Consider the following 21,354-nt stretch of genomic DNA (forward strand, 5'->3'; position numbering starts at 1 on the left):
CGGGGCTGCGTCCTCCACCATCATTGGATTACGCAACAACAATTATAGCCGCTGCACAGCGCCGAGTCGTGACCAGGCATCCTGAAGATGAAGGTGATGAAAGGAGAGTAAAGACAGATGGGGGAGACGTGGGAACTCACGCCGTTGTCTCCAGGACCTGACGGAGATTAGCGTGATTAATGTAGAGACCTGCTTGGAGCCGACAGGAAGTGTGACGAAACTACGAATATGAATTCATTTAGTCATCACATTTCTAATTCATTTTTAGTTGCGGTTGCTGCAAAGGCTTGTTTACCTTTGGAGGTATTATAGTACAGCCATCTCTCCATTTTGGAGGTGCAGGGTTCAGAAGCGTGCCACGATAAGGCTGAAAAGAAGCTTAAAAGTCCTCCAGATATGGCGCCCTTCCGCTGTGTGTCTATTTATTCTATAAAAGCAGCTAAAGCTTCTGCGTCAGGCAGGGAGCACAGCGGGGGCGGGGGGGCATTCACACTCCATCCACGCCATTGCAAAGTTACACCCGGGAGGACCATTTCACCTGAATAATAGGCAGCGTTGAAGGTTTTCTTCAGTGCTCATGCCTCTTATTTATTTTAAGACTTGCTTTTCCAGATCTTTGGAAAGCAAGTGGCGAAGTCGCCATGCCCACCTATGGATGCCAGGTGACCATCCAGTCGGAGCAGGAGAAGCAGATGATGAAGATGTACCGCCGAGAGGAGAAGAAAGAGAGGAAGAAAAGGAAAAGGAGCAGAAGAAAGCGACTCCTCAGAGGCCCGTCATGGCCTTTGACCCCAGAGAGATGAGAGCCCTGCGGTATGTTGTTCTCCCAAACTTTCCCTTCATCTCTTCTTCCTCACTCGTCTGTCTGGCCATCTCACCCTGCCCTGAAAAGACAAGCTTTTGCATTTTCATGACAGCCTGTTGAGACCTTTCCCAAATTAAAAACGAAGCCCTCACTAGCACAGCACCTCCTTCCCTGTGCGGAGGCGTTTTCTCTACCTGTAATTTACATGGAAAAGAAGTGATGAAGACGAGGATGGCCAAATTCAGAGGGGAAAGAATCGGAGTGGAATCCCTTACATACTGTGTTTTTCTGTCTTCCTGGATCGTCTTCACCTTTGACTGTTGACTCTTGTCCTGGCACAGCGAGCAGGCCCTGCTGACTGCACGGCGCGACCCATCCTGACCAGAGACGGGGGGTACCAACGTCCTTGCTATCCCAACGTTTATGACAGCTATGCTGAGGCGAGGAAGATGGCTGCATTGTCGGAGGAGCCCGAGTGAGTAGCCTGTCTACAAGTGTTCTCATTAACTCAAATAACTCTGCAGATTAAGGCTGGTAGTAAAGTTGAGGTTCTAATAGAAGGTCATCAGCACTGTTTAAGTCACTGGGAAAAGAGGCTGTGTTCTGTGGTGTGGAACATGGTCCACCGGTGTGCCGGGAGTTCACTGCTGAGGCGTCTGTGTGTGTGTGTGTGTGTGTGTGTGTGTGACATTCAGATGCTGCTGCCCGAGGGAATCCGCAGAGAGAACACTAAACTGTGTGAGGAGGTGGAGATCCCGCCCAGTCAGCCCATGCCCGTTGGCTTTGAAGAAAAATCCCGTCTACATCTCGGAACTAGACGAGGTGGGAACTCCTTCTCTGTCTGTGCTGCACTCACACCCCTGTGTCTCAACCAGATTACAGCTTTGGGATGTTGGGACGGCAACGGAACGTTAACAGTAACATCATCTTTTGCTTTATAGGCTTCTAAACATCAGCAAGACAACTACAAAATGTTGCGTTTCCACTAATGTTAATCGGAATAAATGACGTCCGTAGACATCTAAGATCTGCACGTGTCACACATTGAGACGCCCAGACAAAGGTTTTAGTCCAGATTCCTAAACAGCATAAGGGCACAACATTCTCTCAAAGCTGCGGGTTGCCATGTCGACCGTCAGACATTGTGAAGCTGGTGGATTTGCCTCCGTGTCCGTTGAGCAGCAGGTCCATGTTGGAGTTGTCCCTGCTGTCCTCCCTGAAAAGAGGCCTGCAGCTATAATGGCCTGTGAGTGATGCTCCTTCTTAATGGAGGTGCTGTAGCTCTCCGCCTGCTGTCAGCTGACACAATGACCCGTCAGTCTGTCCGACACCTTGACTGACGCCGTCGCACTCAGACTGATGTCTGCTCTGGCCTCTGGCAGCTCTAGCAAGCCTCCCCTGGGCCCGGCTGGAGGCACCAGAGCTTCCTCCATGCTGTAGGGAATCGTTTGGCAGGAGGATGAGGAATAGCACATTCGCACACACACACTCTCACACACACACAGTCTCTCTCTCGCTTCTCTCGTCCCAGCCTGTCTGCCAACACGTTTGCAATTCATCTTTATTGTATTAGTGGAGGTCGCCTCCTCTGCGAGTGTGGCCTTTTGTTGATGGTGCAACAGAGCCGCCAACCTCAGACACTTTTAGTCACACTTCAGGGGACCACTGTAACTGCTCCCCCCACTTAACCTTCCTGTCACTCATGCTAATGAACATCATGATAATCCCTCTGCCGTGTGTGTTGTAAGGCCTGAAAACTTGATGGGTTAATTGCATCTGCTCTGGTTCTCTTCTTCTTGGGTTTGATTTTTACATTGTTTTAAGGGCTCATTATCACACCGTTCCTTAAGCAATCTCCACTAAGTCCTCTCACCCATGTGAGTTGCAGCCCCCTAAGACTTTCTCTGCTGGCTTTGTGCTTGATTTGACATCTTAAGTAAGGAACATTCTTCAAAATACCTGAATGAATGGTTAGCTTCGTTTGTGTGATTGGTAGCCTTCATGAATCCCCGTGTACATATGGGGTACACGGTATTATGACATATAGGTAAACCCTTCTGCTGAGGGGTGTCAGTGCGTCTCAATCATGCAGCGAGTCTTCATTAACCTATTATAATCCTGTGTAACTTGGGAAAGAAAGTGGCCCATTCCATTTAAAGTGCTTGTTCACGAAGCATAAATAAGTCTAACGTGCTATTAAAAAGGCAGCCTGGACGGTCTCTCCACTACCCCTCCCGCTTATGCTGAGTGGCGATTGTCATTTATTGAAAGCCTGTAATGGCAGAGAGGGCTGTGAGAGCCTGGCTGCGCCTTTAATAGCTGTGTGAAACATCAAACATGGGGAATTTATCATGGTGCGTTTTAACTAATGAATGAGCATCAGCGTCTTGTGTTGTAACAGGCCTCCCTAATTCACTGGGATAAATATGTTCCAGTGTGTTGTGAATCAGACACATTCAGCTAATATCCTGGAATGACATTAGAAGAGCTGGTCCACTTCAGGGTTGTTGTTTTTGAAGTCATCCAATTAATTCAGCTGATGAGCAGAGGAAAAACTCCTCCTACACTTGTGGGAGGTGCTGACGAGCTTTGGTAGGTGAAACCGAGTGATGTGCTCCACATCAAGACCACAAGGACACGTGGAGAAGCTCAGGAATGTCATTTGGATGAAAGGTGCCCCCTGAGGGTCTGGCTCCACCACAGTATTTTCATTTTCATTGGGGGAGGCAGAGTGTGGACATGGTGTGGTGCTGCACCATGCCGGGGGAAGAGGACAACACATTTGCTCTAAACTTTATCAGTACCGCTATAAAGTTGACCACAGGAAATGTTTTGATGAGGCTTTTCGGGCTCACGAGGCTCTCTGTGGCCCTTCAGCAGGTGCTTATGGATGAAGTGATGGATTACCTCAGTCTCTGCTATCTCCCCCCCACCCCCTCTTTCTTCCTGCTGTTGCTGCTCTGTTGGGAAATGAAATAGTCCTCCTGTTTCGCTGCATCTGCATGTCACCGTGACAAACTCCTCCGTGCAGCCGGGTTGAACTTGGGAGCGTGTGGATTGGCTGGAATGTTGCAGCCTGCGCGTGAGAGTGTGTTTATGGACGAGGTCATTCTGACTGTGCAGGCTGATAAGCTGGTTGCAAAAACTGCCAATTAAAAGTTAGATCAGGCTGTCAATTCACAATGGAATGAAATGGAACCAGAAAGTAATTAAAAGGATGGCATGAAAATGACACAATTATATCTCTTAGCTTCTCATTACCAATTCACAGAGGGAATTAAATTAGTTTAGCAGCTTATATTGTGACGAAGAAACACAAATAGCACAGAAATCCGAGGTGGAGCAGAGAAACTACGGCTGTCTCAGACAACGTGCACGTTGACCACTTCAAATTCACCCTTCCACCTGCTGACGGAGCCACAGTCATGGACAGCAGGGACTGTCCAATTAGTGTATCCTAAGCGGTTTGTGGACTGGGTGGGATCCTCCCAGTCCTCCCAGTTTGCCCACATGGCCTTTAGCTGTGTATGTGCTGCGTTAATGAGCCCAGTGTCAGTTCCCATCTGACTCAGCTCTGGCTGAAGATGAGGTGATGATCCTCAACTGGTGTGGAGTCCTGTGATCCGTGTACACGTTCCAGCACCGCACGCAATATGTGCATCGGATTTCTCCCTGCTAAGCACGTTCATCCTCGTTGGATCTTTACCTCCTCTGGTTCTGAAGGGTCGGGGTGGGACTATAGGACACATTCGCCCTGTCCACCCCGACCCCCAGAGCCCATATGGACGCACACCCAGGGGGCTCCGGTGCTCAGCGCCTGTGCTTTAACACTAACCATCCATCCATCCATCCATCCATCCACCCATCCATCCATCCATCCATCCACCCTCAGCCATCCATCCATCCATCTATCCATCCCATCCACCCATCTATCCTATCCATCATCCACCCATCTATCCTCCATCATATAAACCCACCCTTCATCCACCCATCCATCCACCCATCCATCCATCCAGCCATCCACCTATCCACCCATCTATCCATCCATCCATCCACCCTCCATCCACCCATCCACCTATCCACCCATCTATCCATCCATCCATCCATCCATCTATCCATCATCCACCCATCTATCCATTATCCACCCATCCCATCCATCCATCCATCCATCCATCCATCCATCCATCATCCATCCATCCATCATCCATCCATCATCCTCCAGTCACTATATATCCCTGGCTGTGATGATGTGTTTCACCTGAGTAGTGAGATGAGTGTAGATGCAGGTGGGACATGTGCAGGGTCACAGACATTAGAAGAGAACCTCTGACCACTGTCAGAGACAAGCGAGTATCTCCATGAATGTAGCTTCTGGTGGACTGAGGTCACACAGAACCAGCTGTGATGCAGAACCAGATGTAGCACTACTGACCCTCCGCCCGCAGGTGCAGAAGTCCCTCATTGGTTGAGCCAAGTCTTCTTCATTAACAGCTGCGTACTGTCGGTGAAGCAGGAGCTCCCCCCACAGATGTGGCGTGGCAGCCACCACACCAGCTTTGTTAGGCACAGCTGGGATGCGATTGAAAGATCTTCCTGCATACATTAACATAAGAATGAAGCCAGTGAGGTTTTAAAGAAGAAAATGAAGAATGCTCTGAAGATTAGCAAGATCATTAAATGATGGCAGATTTCTTTTTCCATGTATGCTTTACCCTCAAGGGGAATAGTGTGGCAGGCATACATTAGCATGAATTAGCATGTTTTAGCAGCGCGGCACGCTGGCTTTACAGAGGTCGATAAATCAAAATCAGGACCAGCCGCTCAGATGATTGTTGTGGTGACCCGCTGAGACACAGACGTGAGTGGAGACGCTTCACAAAACTGGCTGAGGCTCACTGGTCCATCAAACAAAAATGAATATTCATGTATAGATGTCCAGTAGACTCGCCAGAAGAAGGACCCAGTAGATGGGGAGAAGCACACTACCTCTTCCACGTGGGGCAGGTCTTCATAACCAGCGGCCGCCCGAAACTCTCGTGGCAATGCCGAGGTACCCTTGAGCAAGGAGCCGAACCCACATGGCTGACATAGGGCCCTACAATGAGCTGGCCACTCACCCGGGGGTGCACCCTGCTTTCGCCCATATGCATCAGGGATCCTCAAATACACACATCATTAAACTGCAACACATGAAGCATGTTTTAAATCTAAAATTAGTTGCATTTATCAAATGTTGCAACTAGAATTGACATTTTTCTCCGTAAGCTAACGATGGGAAAGCAGTGGGCGGAGTTAGCGCTGGTGGCTAACAGGTCAGCTCATCGTCTGCATGCAGGAAACAAGAATGTTTACTCTGTTCAAACGCAAGTTCAACTGTGAGTTGAACAAAAATGCTGGAAGTCACAGAACTCTCCCACTTTCTTTCCGGTCTCCAGGAACTTTGTAGCCGAGCCGAGGCGAGATTCCCTCCCGTTGCTGTCTGGTCGGTAGCGCAAATAGCATCGGTGCGGTTAAAGCACCTGCAGTGCTTCCTGTTTGATCCACTTCCTCCTGATTGTCTGTGGTGTTTTGGGCTTTTTCTGGAGCTCACCTTTATGTTCCCCTGGTTCCTCCGAGCCCATCGGAGAGCGCCGGGTGAACCTCATTTCGCTCTGACCTGTGGTTTCATCGTCCCACACAGCTCAGAAACATCTGGGACCCCATTGCTGGACTAGGGTACCAGCTTACTTATTTTAAAAAAAGGCGTCTTTCTCGTCAGTGGTGTTGATCCTCTGTCCAAACAGAGGCGTTAGCGGAGCCTATTCATGTAACAGTTCCTGCTCGACAGGCTCGGACCCCAGGTCCCACAGTGGAAACGCAGCACTGGTGACAATGAAACAACTGGGTTGATACTGGTGAGCTGCCAGTCCCTCACCAGTGGCCCTGCCTGCTCTGTGGACTCTGTTAAAGTTGCACGGTGATGCCAGTAATAACCTCTGCCTCGGTACCGGGCTGCCAGGCACGCTTCCCAACGGCAGCCCGTTGCCTGACATGCACTCTTAATTATTTCTTTCTGTGAGTGTCGGAGCGAAACCAGCAGAGGAGGAAGTGATGACATACCTCTAATGAATCCTTGAATAAATAATAGTGCTGTCTAAGCTTAAGGCATCCTCGACCAGTCTTACTGGGATTGAGGCACGAGGCAGCGAGAGGGGCAAATGATGGAGAAAATAAGAAGGAAGGAATATATCAGAGGAAGGAAAGGGAGCGTCTTCATGCGTTTGTGGTATTAGAGCATCCCTCCCAGCACCGAGGCAGCTGTGCAGCAGCCCGGGTTGGCGTGTTTGGTGTCAGCGTGTGCAAGCTGTCCTTGATGGCAGCCGTTTCTCTACTTATCACAGGTAGTGTGAGATTGAAGGCCATCAGCCGCGCTCTGTTGCCAATAGCGATGGCAGGTAGTGAGCACTTTGACTGACAGCTAAAGCCACCACACATGAGTTTTACCTCCTCCTTCATTGTTGCCGACGGCTCACTTTCCGAGCGTCGGCCTGCTTATTGTTGTTCGGTCACTGACAGATGGAACTCCTCACTTGGCTGGATGGCGCCTCCTTTTGTGTGTTTATTTGCCTCAGAGCACATATGCATCGGCCAGCAACACAACCACACCAAGAATAGCGTAAAAGTGAAACTGGTTTGGATTTCAGGAACATGATAACAGAAACGTTTCTGAGCAACGTGAAAACAGTAAAGGAGGCAGTCCTAGTCGTGGTCACACGGTGTGTGAGCCTATCGTGATGAGCACACAGCGAAAAAAAGGTGAGACGACCACAAGGACATTCCAAGTGTTGTGAGAAGAGTCCCGGTTTATTTGATTAAAACTCCGGCCTGAACAATGCTGGTTCCACTGAGCAGAACACATCCGCACCCTGTTGCACGTCTCCTTCAGTCGTGTCTGGACTGCTGAGGTACGAGGATCAGGGAGGGCTGGAGCCCTCCCCACAACCTCAGGAGCTAGATCAAGGCGTACCATTCCAAACTGTACCTTTCCCAGACTCAGCAGCTCAGTGGGCCACCTGCTTTGCCTTTGAACAAATACACACACACATTTGTGCAGACAGGATAGACAAATACATGAGAAAAATACCATAAAATGATCCTAATTCCACCTTTGTCCAGCATTCCAACTTTATTGTGAAAATCACAGAACGTTCAGCTGCTTAATGAAATAGAAATCACAAAATGTCCTTAGAAGACAATGTTGCTAGGTTTTGGGGGGGGATGTCTTCAAACTGTGATGAACTACAGTATATTATTATCATTTCCATTGGAAAATAAACTGCTAATGTGATCGTTAGCCAGTTGCTAAACGCTGCAGAATTGATCTGATTTTTCAGTGAGACTTTGTTGTTTCTCCTGATTTGTTTTCCTCTGCTGTAACTGAGCTGCTTTCAGCCTGTTGTTTCTGTTCGTCCCACCGATGATGATTCCAACAGCCTGAACCCGCACCGCTTCTTCTCTGTTTGTCTGTTTAAGTACCAAAACATTTCTCAGTACAAAAAGTATCAATAATATTCCTGCCTGCCCCCACCTCCTCCAACAACTCATCCTCATCTGCTCTGAACAGAGAACAAGAGTTTAAAATCTGCAACCAGACGGTCAAATCCTTCTTGGCTCAAACTGCCTTCTCCATCAAGGCCACAACTGTCTCCTCTTTAACCATCTCCTCCTCAACCATCTCCCCCTCAACAATCTCCTCCTCAACCATCTCCTCTTTAATCGTCTCCTCCACAACTGTCTCCTCTTTAACCATCTCCTCCTCAACCATCTCCCCCTCAAAATCTCCTCCTCAACCATCTCCTCTTTAATCGTCTCCTCCACAACTGTCTCCTCTTTAACCATCTCCTCCTCAAACCATCCTCCCCCTCACAATCTCCTCCTCAACCATCTCCTCCTTAACCATCTCCTCCTCACCAAGTCACTTCCCAACTCCTAAAACAGACTTTGGACTGAATCCTGTCCCAGTAGTTCCTTATCATTGCTCCAGGTGGTGTTGGTGAAATGAAGGAAGGTCTCCTGGCCCAGGCTGAATGTTTGTATCAGGGCGGCTCACTATTGCTCCTCAGTCGTCCATCCTGCCAGCAGCCTTCAGATGATCTACAGATGCGTCAGGTTGGACAGCTTTTGGGACAGACTTGATGGTCACCCTGACCTTTATCAGGATCAATCCATGGCCATTGAAGGTCAGCTGGGGGAATTAGGATGTGATCAGTTGTTATTCCAAACACAATCTGTAAACCGATGGTGGGTATGTTATCTGTAACTGCTCGAAGGTTACAAACCCCTGTCTAGTTTAAATTTAATTCAGATTTATTCAAGAGCCCAAAAATCCCAAACACTGTTGCCTCAGAGAGCTTTAGAAGCTGCACAGCTGTGACCCCCTCTGGCCTTGGACCTTCCAAACCGGGTCAGGAAAAAAACTTCAAAAGCCCTTTTAAAGAAAAAGAAGAGACCTGATCCACAGATGAGGGTCCGTCTCCGTGGGAGGGACAGACGTGCAGGAGATGCCACAGAGAAACATCAGCATGAACATCAGCATTTACAGATATTGGAGCTAGTGTTTCTTCTGAGCCTGGATGACGGTATCCATGGAAATACAACACAAGTCCATGGGCCCAGCAGCATCTTCACATGTCCTCATATGGAGCTCTGGGCCACTGGACCTTCAGATCTTGATCTTTAAACACCCTTCCATAACATTTGTGAGCTTGTGCCCAATCTTTGGTGTCTGAGAACCGCTGGATTTAATGATGACTGCACAGTGGGAACATGAGCTTTTAGTGGTTTAAATCATCTGTCTAAAAGCATTTCCTTCCTCTCCTCTGTGCAGATCGGACAGCTGGTGTTCAAAGGGCTTGAAGCGCCTGAACAGGATCCGTCCATCGTGTTTGAGACGGGCCTACAACACCAACGGAAAACCTCCTCATTTTGTGGCTCGACCGGTGCTGGCAGACCAACATCGCCATGTTGACCGTCCTTCATGAAATACGGCAGCACCTGCAGCCCGGTGGCGTCATCAAGAAGGACGAGTTCAAGGTGGCTACAGCGATGGTGTCATAAACAGCACGACCACAATACAGTTAACTGAACAGGACTCCACCAACATCAGCTGATGAGCTCCACAGCTCAGGGTTGATCTTAAGGCGCCCAACACTGTATCTATTAGTGTTTCCTAACACGTGCCATTAACTGGCAACATCTTCTCGACCTTCACACTCTTAATAATATTACCACCTATTTCTCAGAAAACTGTTAATGAGTATGTTTTACTCCATTAAAACTGTTCTGGTTTTTTTTCTTGCATCAATCGTTCAGATAAGGAGAAATCATAGTTTCCAGATATCTTTAAGGTTCATACAAGTTGTAATTCAAATCCAAGAGAATGGGGAGGTAACCTACATGTCTAGACAAACAATTCATCTCAAGGTTTCCCTGTCGTAGGCACGACAACAGTGCGCACTTTTCATATATCACCATTAAAATGCAGCGTTGCATTCTTAAATAAATTGTAATTTGCACTGGTTGCCAGGGAACAAATGATCCAGAGTCTGTTTGCTCATTTATCACTACATTGTCTCTCCTGTCCCCACTGTCCTGTCTCCCCCCTCTCCCACCCCCCCACCCCCCAAATAGATAGTTTATGTGGCTCCTATGAAAGGCCTTGGCGGCCGAGATGACTAATTACTTCAGTAAGCGTCTGGAGCCACTGGGCATTACTGTGAAAGAACTCACTGGAGACATGCAGCTCACCAAAGGAGAGATCCAGCGCACACAGGTACACACCCGCACACACACACTCACACCCACACAACACCCACACACACTCACGTCCCCTCTGCAGCACGTGTGCTTGCATGCTCTCTAGCACCCCTGAGTGGACTAAGTGCACTTTTCTTGGAGTCCTTGTCATTGTTGACTGCACCAAGATACAGAATCCTGCGTTTTATGTTGCTACGTATGTTTTACAACAAGAACATTTACGATTCATCTATTCACATCCTGTGTTTTGTGTTTGGTTGTCCAACCACCCCAAAGAAGCCTGCAGAATTTAACTCTGTAAGAGCCCGTTTACGCCACAACATTTTCTGAACCCGTAACAATATAGTTGCCAAACAGCCGACAACGTATTGAAAACCAGCTTGCGCGTACATACAAAATATTGTAGTACACTCATCAGACCAGTGGGGTGGCAGGCACGAGTCAGACATGCGCGTGCATACGGTGCACTTTAGTTAATACCCGACTCCTCGACCAGCAGCTGTGGCTTCCTGAGCAGCTGTCTATAACTGTGAACATGAAACAGTTGATGCTCACAAAGCAGGAGAAGCCAAAGATACAGTGTTGTCCGGTCCCCACGTCTCAGTTTCACAATGTTAGTCATGTAGAAATGAACAGAACGAGGAAGTGTGAAGGTCAAGGTGTGGAAGACCAGGAATCTATGAGAGGGAAACAGAATCAAGAACCTCTTTTGACTGGAGAAGACCTCCAGAAAGGCTGTCAGACTCGAGATGTGCCTGCACTGTTGACTGCTGAGCTACAGCTGCACAAACATGAACTTCATGGAAGAGTCGATCAGAGGAAAACATCTCCTGCATGCTGACAACAGAACTCATCAGCAGAACGTTTGGGAGAGACATCTGGACGAGTCTGAGGGACTTTGGAAACAAGTCCAGTGAACAGACGAGGTTGAAAAGAGACGTCAATGGGCAAATGAGCAAAGGCCTGTTTGAAGAACAAACGGCACAGAACATCTGTCCAGATGGTAATCATGGGCTGGATCCATCAGGCTTTGGAGTTGTGCTACAGCCAATGGGAACATCTCACAGGGAAGAATGGATTCAATGAACTTCTGGTATTTTTTTACTATTCTGGTAGCAAACATGAGGCCAAAATGTTGAAAAAAGCTGAAGGTGAAAGAGAGTGGCTTCTACCGTACTAATGCTTGGTGTTTCCTAAACCCACCCCAACAACAACCTTGGACCACCTGAAGAAGCCCCTGCTGAAGGTTTCACTGTGGTCCTCACAGTCTCCTGACCTGAACACCTGTGGAAATCTGCAGACAGACCTCTCAGGTGATTGGTAGACTGGAGGAAGATCCCTCCGACAAGAACTAAAGGACTCTTGGCTGACACAAAAAGCCTCTCTGCCTCTTTTCTGTGGTCTTCATGCTGAAGAGCTCATCCCTTTCTCTCCACCACCCAGAGTACTGAGAGACTGACACTGTTCCTTCTCCAGCTGTTCGTCTGCCCAGGCTGGCTCACACAGAGTCCAGGAGTGCTACACCATGCTGCCTGTATCACCAACCACCACTAACCCATCCCAAGTGCCCCTCTCGACCCAATTGTGACCCTTCTTGTATTTAACCAACAGTAGAGACCGTAGCTCAGCTAATCAAGCTTAGTTAATGTAGCAGACGCATCACCGTGCTGTACTAATGTAACATTAAACAGTTTGAACACATGAAAACAGCTGTACTGAGGCCTGTTTCTCCAGGCCTTGCTCATTATGAACTGTTCCTACTGCATATATGGACGTCTCCTCTGTGTCTCTCTCCAATGTCACCATTCCATTTTTCTCTCACATGGATCCGTCCTCCCACATCCTCCTCTCTTCATGGCTGTGGTGGTTTACCATAGAAACAGATTTAGAGTAACACTGTTGTGTGAATGCTGTTGAACAAGTGGGTAGAATCCTGGGATGGTGCAGACCTCGTGGTCCAGAAAGGAAGTCTTATTCAATGCACAGAGGTGATGTCACACGTAAACAAAACAAACAAAAAAACTAGCTAAGTTCTTATTTTAGCTTGCTCCTTGCATTATCTACATGTTTAACTATAATGTATTCTGTCCTCCTCTTCATTCTTTAAATAAACTCTGGCTTTCTGTGTTTTGGCCTTGAGCTTATGTCTCTCACTTTTAGCACAGTCCCTCCCTAACAACACTGATGTCTTTGAGGGACTTCTCACCTCCTGTCTGTAGGCGGTAGTCGAAGGACAGTCTGCTCCAGCACGGGCCCTGCCTGCTTTCTTATTGTTATATAAATAGGGTTCTTGAAGGTCGAGCTGGACAGTTTAAGGTCCTGTTGCAAGTATGGAAACATTGTGTTAGAGCTAATGAATTAAGGCTCCCAGTATGGACACTGGTCGTCCACCTGAATGTTCATGTTCATTACTGATGGAGGGATGGATGGATGGATGGGTGGAGGGATGGATGGGGTGGTGGAGGGATGGGTGGTGGAGGGATGGATGGGTGGTGGAGGGATGAATGGATGGGTGGAGGGATGGATGGTGGAGGGATGGATGGTGGAGGGATGAGGGTGGTGGAGGGATGGATGGGTGGAGGGATGAATGGATGGGTGGAGGGATGGATGGATGGTGGAAGGATGGATGGTGGAGGAGGGATGGTGGAGGATGGATGGATGGGTGGATGGAGGGATGATGGGTGGTGGAGGGATGAAAGGATGGGTGGAGGGATGGATGGACGGATGGATGGATGTTGATGATGATTGATGGATGCTATGTGTTTGTATATTAGAGAGAGAGAGCTAGCAAAGCCAGCCCTGCTGATGAGACTGTACACTGAGGCAGTGCTTCTCTCCTGTACAGCTCTTTGGTCGGTGCTCTTTTTGCCAGAACCTCCATTTCCCTAAACCAGTTGCACCAATTAGATGCACAGGCTTTATTTTCTGTGAGCGCTCCTGCCACTAATGGCTGGGAGATTGATTTAAATGCAAACTAGGGAGGATTTAATGAACTGTTGGTACCCAAAGAGTTCAATAAGAATTTGCACACCCACAGACAGGCTTACAAACAGCTCACACAATATTAATTATCCATTCTAGAGCTATTTTTCTTTAAAATACAGACAAGGTGTCTGATGATTGCTGATACAGGTATGACACTGTTGAATAGAATTTCTGAGGATGGATCCCATAATTAGTTGTTGTCTTGGTTACATGTGCCAGTGTTTGATGCGTGTGGAACTGATATGGAGGCAATACCAGGTAGCTTGAGGCAGCATCATGTGACACTGGTCAGGGCTGAGTGAGAGCTGAATGAGCAAAGTGCTTAAAGACTAGCAAGTCAACGCAAGCTAAAACCCAGGGTTTAGGCTGGCTTTAATGAAAGCCTGATCCAAAAGATTGGGAATTAGAAGAATGAAAATCATTTGTTGTCATTATACACAGTTTAATGGGATTTAACAGCTGCTTCTTAACCCACAAACATGGTAAAAACACAAAGGATACCACCTAATAACAAGTCCCAAGGCATGAAAGCAGCTGCGGGATATGTAAAGATTACAAAAGCATTGCTGTGTGCGTGCATACGTGTGCAATATATATCCACATGTTTTAACAGTCTATTTGGTCTGGATGCCAGGCAGGGAGGGCGGCTGATGATCATCCGTGCTGTCTTCAGGCTCTTCCTGCCCACAGTAATGCAGCTGGAGAACCATGCCATCACAACGTGGTGTACCATCACTAGCTCTGGAGGTGGTCTTATTTCCCCCTTGAGGTCAGCCCCAGGTGAGCTGTGTGGAGGGACTTAAGTAGTGGGCTCAGCCCTAGAGACAGAGGGTTCCAAGTACCCAGGTGTAGGCAAAACGGGGGCCAAGATTCACATGCTGGGGCCAGTTGGACAGGAAGTCCTTTTTCCAAGTGCAGATGGGTGGTGGGAGACCAGAATGTCCAAGACTATTGTTTTAAAGGAGGAACCGAAACCAATGAACAACATCCCGATGTAGCTTCCCTGATGTTCCTGGCCCCTTCGGGCCAAATGGAGAACTATGACCACGGCATCCCAAGTGGATCTGTTTGCCCTGTGGGCAAACTGGTGGAGGTCTGGCCTATGTGCTGTCAAACCAGTTGGAACTAGACCAATTGTGGCAGATTTTAGGCGGGACAGGATGACGGAGGGAGGTTGAGAAAGAGCTCAACACCTTCTCATGTTCTCCATCTGGACCTTATGTCCTGCATAAGACTGCTGGTCTTATGGTGCTTTTCCAGTCGTGTCCACACGACGTGGCATGACGTGTCTCCTTTCCATTTCACTCGAGGACCACCTCAACATCGGTGGTGTCTGGTCTCTAGCTGTGTCTGTCTGTGCTTTTCCTGCCAGTGTGTTATCAGACCCGAGAGGACATTTTGAAACAAGAAGTTGTTGATTGCACTCACTGGTTCCAGTGAGCTGCCTCTGGCCTTCCTCAGGGCTCTCAGCACATCTCTGTTGGACCCTCTTTTGCCTTCAGAACTGCCTGGCGTGCTTTCAACAAGGGGTTGGAAACATTCCTCAGAGATTTGGGTCCATATTAACACGAGAACATCACTCAGCTGCTGCACATCTGTGATGAGAATCTCCTCTTCCACCACATCCCAAAGTTGCTCTACTGGACTGAGATCTGGTGACTGTGGAGGCCACTGGAGGACAGCCCGCTCATTGTCATGGTCCAGGAACCAGTTCGAGATGATCTGAGCTTTGTGACGTGGTGCAGCATCCTGCTGGAGGTAGCATCAGAAGATGGTCCAGTGTGGTCCTACAGGGATGGAGATGGACAGCAAAGTTCTCTGGAAGGCTGCAGCATTTAAAGTTAGAGCCCAAAGTCTAACAAGAAACGCCAATCCTGGAGATGGTTGTGAGCATCTCCAGGTAGTTGTACCACTAATGGAAAACCTGAGAAGCACAAAGAGTCTGTCTAAAAGTGACCTAGGCAGAGGCCCCAATCCAGAGGGTTGTAAAGTGTCCAGCATGCAGAGTGTGTTTCAACAGCATTTACATGTTTCTCTGCATCATTGTTTGGCTGTACGGCCAGAAGTTACTTTATTTGAGCATTTTGTTTTTTCTCGTTTGTGATTTGTAGATGCTGGTAACCACCCCAGAAAAGTGGGATGTTGTGACACGAAAGAGTGTTGGCGATGTGGCTTTGTCTCAGATTGTGCGTCTCCTCATTTTGGATGAGGTTCACCTCCTCCATGAAGACCGTGGACCAGTACTGGAGAGCCTGGTGGCCAGGACCCTTAGACAGGTGAGTCCTTCACCTCTCTGGGACACAAGAGGTTCTGTCTGGAGCAATCTACATTTACTGGATTAGTGTAATTCTACAAACAAGTTGGCTGAGTTCAAACCCGCAGTGGGTTCTTTTCTCTAAAGCACAATGAGTTTTTGAGCAAAGTCCTTAACAGCCACTATGTTTTGGGATTGGATAGTTTAGACAGAAGAAACCAAGACGAAGTTAGATCAGAATGATGCAGGGGAAGAGCGTGCAGAAGGAAAGCATGGCCTGATGATGTGAGCAAGATGGAGAAACCATGTTGTTGCATGGACACGTATGGCTGCTCATGGAACCATCCAGTTGAATCATCCACTGTGCATGAAATTTAAATGTGAAAAGAATTTGTTCTTTTAAAATAAGCAACTTGCTCTGTTAGAACACCCTGAATTAAAGCTAACCTCTGTGTAGGCTAATTACACAATTACATTAGAGATGTAGAAATGAATGAGGCGTCTTTAGAAGCTACTTCTGCTGTCAAAGCTTCAGCTTAATAAAGCAACAGAGTCACCATCAAAACACTGAGGATGTAGATATAGAAGATGATGGGTTCCTGGTGCGAGGCACCCAGGGGAACCTCTGCTCAGCTTGGCACGGCCTCAGAAACATGGCTGCTGTCAATGTCCACACTGCCTGACATCACTTAACCACCTGTAAACTGAAAGGGAAACCTGGCGACTCCACCTTCAACAGAGGAGATCTGCTAAGAGGCCTGAAGAAGGCCAGAGAGGCAGGTCCCTGGGGCCAGGCAACATAGCTATGCTGAGCAGCTGGAAACCAGCTGCTGAAACCACAGTGAGGCCCATCGTCAACAAGAGATTACCACCACCCACTAACTTTAGATCTGTGGCTCTTACCTCTGTCACGATAGGGAACGTACTTGCAGGAACCTATTGGGCCCGTTTCAGTTTGGAAAGAGGTGTTGATAATTACTACAGTGACTGTCCATCATCAGCCCTCTGTGGAGGCAGCTAGTGCCCAAAAGCCTCTGCTGACCACTGCAGATCCACATAGTTGTCAGGCCCTCCACAGCCACCTTGGCTCAACCCTCCAGGGATTTGTGGTCTCGTACCACAGCTGCTAACTTGTGCTCGATGTCACTAAAGCCAAAGAGATGGCTTGTGTTGTCACGACTACAATCCACCTGTTGAACTTGTTGATGAATATAAAGGTACCATCTTTGAGCATGTGCTGAAGAAATCCTCAGAAAATGCCAACAAGGTAGAAGAGATCAGCAGGTTCCAGAGTAGAAACAGTATGATGGAGAGGAGGGTTGTGTCTGCGGTGTCCTGAGCTGGGGGACACAGGATAGGTGAGGGTTTAGTGGGGGGAACAGAACGGAGCCCTGAGGCACACCTGAAGTGACAGAGGAAGCTTGGGATGTGGAAGATTTGAGCTGGCTGAACTGAGGTCATCCTGGTAGATTTAAAGCATTTCTAATGGAGAGTTGGTGATGCTGGTGGAGGTCCCAGGACCAGTGTTTCTGTCCTGTGGCCAGGAACTGTTCACACAGGTACCTGTGGGATAATGCTGCTGCCAACACGACTGCCTCTATAATCTGAACAGACCTTCTCCAGAATGGACACCGAGTGAGTGGAAAAGGACGTGAATTATTTATAGAACATTTTTTGCATTAATGCCAGAACTCCCTCATTAATGCCAGATTTTCTCACTCCTCGGTATTGTGCTCCACTTCCACCTCTCCTCTTTTTTGGCACTAATTATAGCCTCCATACATGTAAATGGCACAGCAGTGCCACGCTTGTGTTTCTGAGGAACCTGTAGACGTTCCCACTCTGAAGACCCTCCCCCACCCCCACCTCTGTGTCCAATTATTGCCACACCTGACAGACTGCTATAATTGATTGTGCAGGAGGAATTAAGGCAGCAGCTCCTGATATGTTCAGAGCTCCTGCTCATGTCTGCAAACACATTAATATGGATATCCCTGTAAACTAAATGATGCTTGTCCCCTTTTTATGCTAATGTTCCTTAGCTGAGCCACGACACTGAGGATTTGCTTGGTGGACTTTGGCTTTAGACTGCACTTTCCTACACAGGTGTCCTGCTGCCTGCGATGTGCTGCAGTCTAGTTAACGTCAGCGTAACCTTTATTACAAATGCCGCCCATGTCACTCTGTTGCTACGTTTCATCTTGTTGCATAACCACGTAAGGCTTTTTATGGCTATATGTGACCATGGCATTTCTGTCCTGGAACAGATATTTACATGAAAATAACAGAGTAAACGTTCATACCACAAATCAGCAAAGGTTTTGATGTTGAGTGCCTGTGTGAGGCCATGGACCATGGTCAGTCTCAGATGTAGCAGGAGCGTCGTGACTTCAGCTGGAAAACAGAACTTAAATCTCAAATGCAGATCTGCTATTGAATTTTTAGTAATTATTTCTGATACAACATTCCAAATTCAGCTGCCAGCGTCGCCGTAATGATCAAAGTCAGCCCAAATGTGGTTCTTGTCCTCTTGTTCATGGACCTACAGAGGTGTATAAAGCATGTGAACCCTGGATGCTGTGTGAGGCTGTAGCAGAGCAGTCAGGAGGTTCACAGCTATGCAGCTACTGTTTAGTCCGAGTGCGCTAGCAGGGATTGGCTAGGTCTTATCTCGATGGGATGGTTTGACAGGTACTGCATCACATTAAAGGCCTTACCAATCTTCTCTGTCACAGCCAGCAGGAGGCACAGATAGTGCAGACCACCTCCACACCCCCACCCACCACCAATTTCCTCTCCTCTCCCCCACGTTGATAAGTGATATATATTGAATTTTCTCCAGGTTTTAATGATGTGAGGAAGATCAGTTGTGCTGTAAAGCTGCAGAGCTCCCAATCACCTCCTGAGTCTCCTCTTTGGGCGGGTTTTCTTGACAGTTGTTAACCATGTCTACCATGAGTACCCCCCCACCATCCCGTAAGGCTGTAAACGCCTGCTGCCGCGGAGTTCCCACAACAACCACTTTCAGTTTGTGTGCCTGCACCGAGACATAGTTTGGTATTAATGTGACTGTGTTGTTATTAAGGTGGAGTCCACCCAGAGTATGATCCGCATCCTGGGACTCTCGGCCACCCTCCCCAACTATCTGGATGTGGCCAGCTTCCTACATGTCAACCCCTACATCGGCCTTTTCTTCTTTGACAGTCGCTTCAGGCCGGTGCCCCTCGGACAGACGTTTGTTGGCATCAAATCCACCAACAAGGTAACATCCCTTAACGTGCCTCCTAGTCTGTGGCTCTGGATTAGCAACAGAACTCATCTGCTCAGAACCTGGGGCAGAATCCAGGTGCCCTGATGAGGAATTGTTAAAGGCCAGAGCTTACGCAGCAGTGTTTGTTAAAGTATTTCACATCAAGTCTTTTGTTGCCTCCTGGTCAGATCCAGCAGCTCCATGACATGGATGAAGTCTGTTACAACAAGGTCCTGGAGCAGGTCAAAGCAGGACATCAGGTAAGACTTCATCAACAGTCATATTTGACATTAAGTGGAGGGCGCACCCTCAGACATTCTTACAGATACCCAGTAATTACCCCGTAATTACTGCTCCTGGAAGCCGACGGCATTAACACAACCAAGTTTAGTTTGCATGTTTGGATGGATCAGATGTGAGGTGTGAAAGGTCAGAGGGGCTCAGGTGTAGTGAGCACAGACGGGTGCAAATAAAGGATCCGTTGCAATTGTTGAGTAGTAAAGACTAGTTAGAACTCGACATAGCTAGCTCTTCAGGTGTGGTCAGCCTTGACTCAATCACTGGATTCCTCTCACACCCGATCGAACATTTGCAGGTGATGTGGAAGCTCCTGTGAGTTGTTCCAACATGTTGAAGCAGGTTATGGGATGTTGTAGATAAATGACAGCTATTATTCCGGCTGTTTCCAGATAAAAACCTGACATAAACTTCTGTGTCTCATCATTTATCCGATCAATGCTATATTGAGCTCTTGGCCTGTGGATGGTCTTGGTCCTGGTCCTGGTCCTGGTCCTGGTCCTGGTCCTGGGTCTGGGTCCTGGGTCCTGGGTACTGGGTACTGGGTACTGGGTACTGGGTACTGGGTCTGGGTCCTGGGTGGACCTCACCATTCACCTGATGGCAGCTACCCCTTCAGTTTATCCATCCTTTATAGTGGATGGATGGATGATCTGGGTCTGGACCTTGTTTCTGCCTTTCACCCTCGAAGTGGTTAATAGCAGCCAGGCCCTCTCTCTCTCTGTCTGTCTGCCTGTCTGTCTGTCTGCCTGCCTGCCTGCCTGTCTGTCTGTCTGTCTGCCTGCCTGCCTGTCTGTCTGTCTGTCTGTCTGTCCCTCCCTCTGCCCCCCCACCATGATGCCTCACACTGTTTTCCTGCCTCCTCCTTGTCTCTTATTCTGTATCTCAGAGAATCTCTTAATGATTCCTTCTTTGGCCTTTGAGGAGTTACACATCAAGCAGGCTCCCTGGAGCTGCTGTCAATCTTTCATCCCTGAGGGCTGGAACATATTATGGTCTGGATGGTTGAGGATGCCAACCGCCGGAGAGCATTTTTCTCTCAGTATTAAGTCGTCAGGAAGTGGTTGTGACACATATTAATTTCACACGAGTCCTGAGATCTGATAGATGAATGTTGTTTCATTATTTATTATTTTTGTGGCCACCCTCCTGACGAAAGACGTTTAATAAGCTGAGGCGGCGGTTGCTGCCGTCGGGGCTTGCTCACAGCTCAGCGGTGCTGATAAAACACCTTCAACAAATACTATTTGCTGCAACAATCTCTTTGGACCCGCTGTGTTTGGAGCACACACAGCTGGTTGCTGTTGGTCCGTGTGCAGCATTCCTGTTGCAAGAGTGTGTTTCTGCTCAGAGGTTACACAAACGCACGGCGACAGTCACACACAGGTCACACAGACGGAAGGATGTCACGCTTCTGTCTGCTCTCAGGTGATGGTGTTCGTCCATGCCCGGAACGCCACCGTCAGGACGGCCATGGGGCTGATCGAGATGGCCAAGAACCGCGGAGAAACCTCTTTCTTTCAGCCAGAACAAGGTCCAGACTACGGCCAGTGTGACAAACAGGTAGGTGCTCCCCGTGTTTGTGGTTACGCACGCCGGCGCTGGTTGTTGTCTCTTACCCTTCTTCTTGACTCATTCATTTGGTGTCTGTGTTGATGGGTTAGACTGTGGTTTCCTGCACACACCTCCCTCCTGAGGTCCAGCATATCCCTGCAAAACAGTGTGCATCCACCAAGCGTGTGTGTCTGATAAGGTGCGCCAGATTAGCATTCTGAGTCTCACACAACGTCAAAGCCAGAGTCCTTTAAACATTCCGACTCCATAATCTCCATCAGAGATGTAATCCCCCTCCAACATTAAATGTTCTCCATCCACCTTTTGTGAGGCTGTTGCAGGAAAATAGATCTTCAAGTTAAACGCAGAAACATTCCAGTTTCAGACTTCATCACTTTGATACTGGCACACGAA

At 48.2% G+C, this 21,354-nt stretch overlaps 1 protein-coding gene and 1 long non-coding RNA gene across 2 annotated transcripts in view; both read left to right on the forward strand.

Moving 5' to 3' along the window:
- Positions 1–614: 614 nt before the first annotated feature.
- Positions 615–1,932, forward strand: LOC115250416 (uncharacterized). Its single transcript, XR_003888965.1, has 4 exons — positions 615–813; positions 1,147–1,280; positions 1,501–1,627; positions 1,747–1,932. It is a non-coding gene; the product is annotated as an uncharacterized lncRNA (long non-coding RNA).
- Positions 1,933–9,011: 7,079 nt separating this feature from the next.
- Positions 9,012–21,354, forward strand: part of ascc3 (activating signal cointegrator 1 complex subunit 3) — a 28,985-nt gene continuing 16,642 nt past the window's right edge. Inside the window, 8 exon segments of the mRNA XM_029838520.1 lie at positions 9,012–9,024; positions 9,735–9,877; positions 10,475–10,495; positions 10,497–10,616; positions 15,697–15,861; positions 18,925–19,101; positions 19,278–19,349; positions 20,815–20,949. Of these exon segments, the coding sequence (XP_029694380.1) occupies positions 9,012–9,024; positions 9,735–9,877; positions 10,475–10,495; positions 10,497–10,616; positions 15,697–15,861; positions 18,925–19,101; positions 19,278–19,349; positions 20,815–20,949 (846 nt within the window).

This window comes from Takifugu rubripes, chromosome 7 (genome assembly GCF_901000725.2).
Source record: "Takifugu rubripes chromosome 7, fTakRub1.2, whole genome shotgun sequence".
NCBI lineage: Eukaryota > Metazoa > Chordata > Actinopteri > Tetraodontiformes > Tetraodontidae > Takifugu > Takifugu rubripes.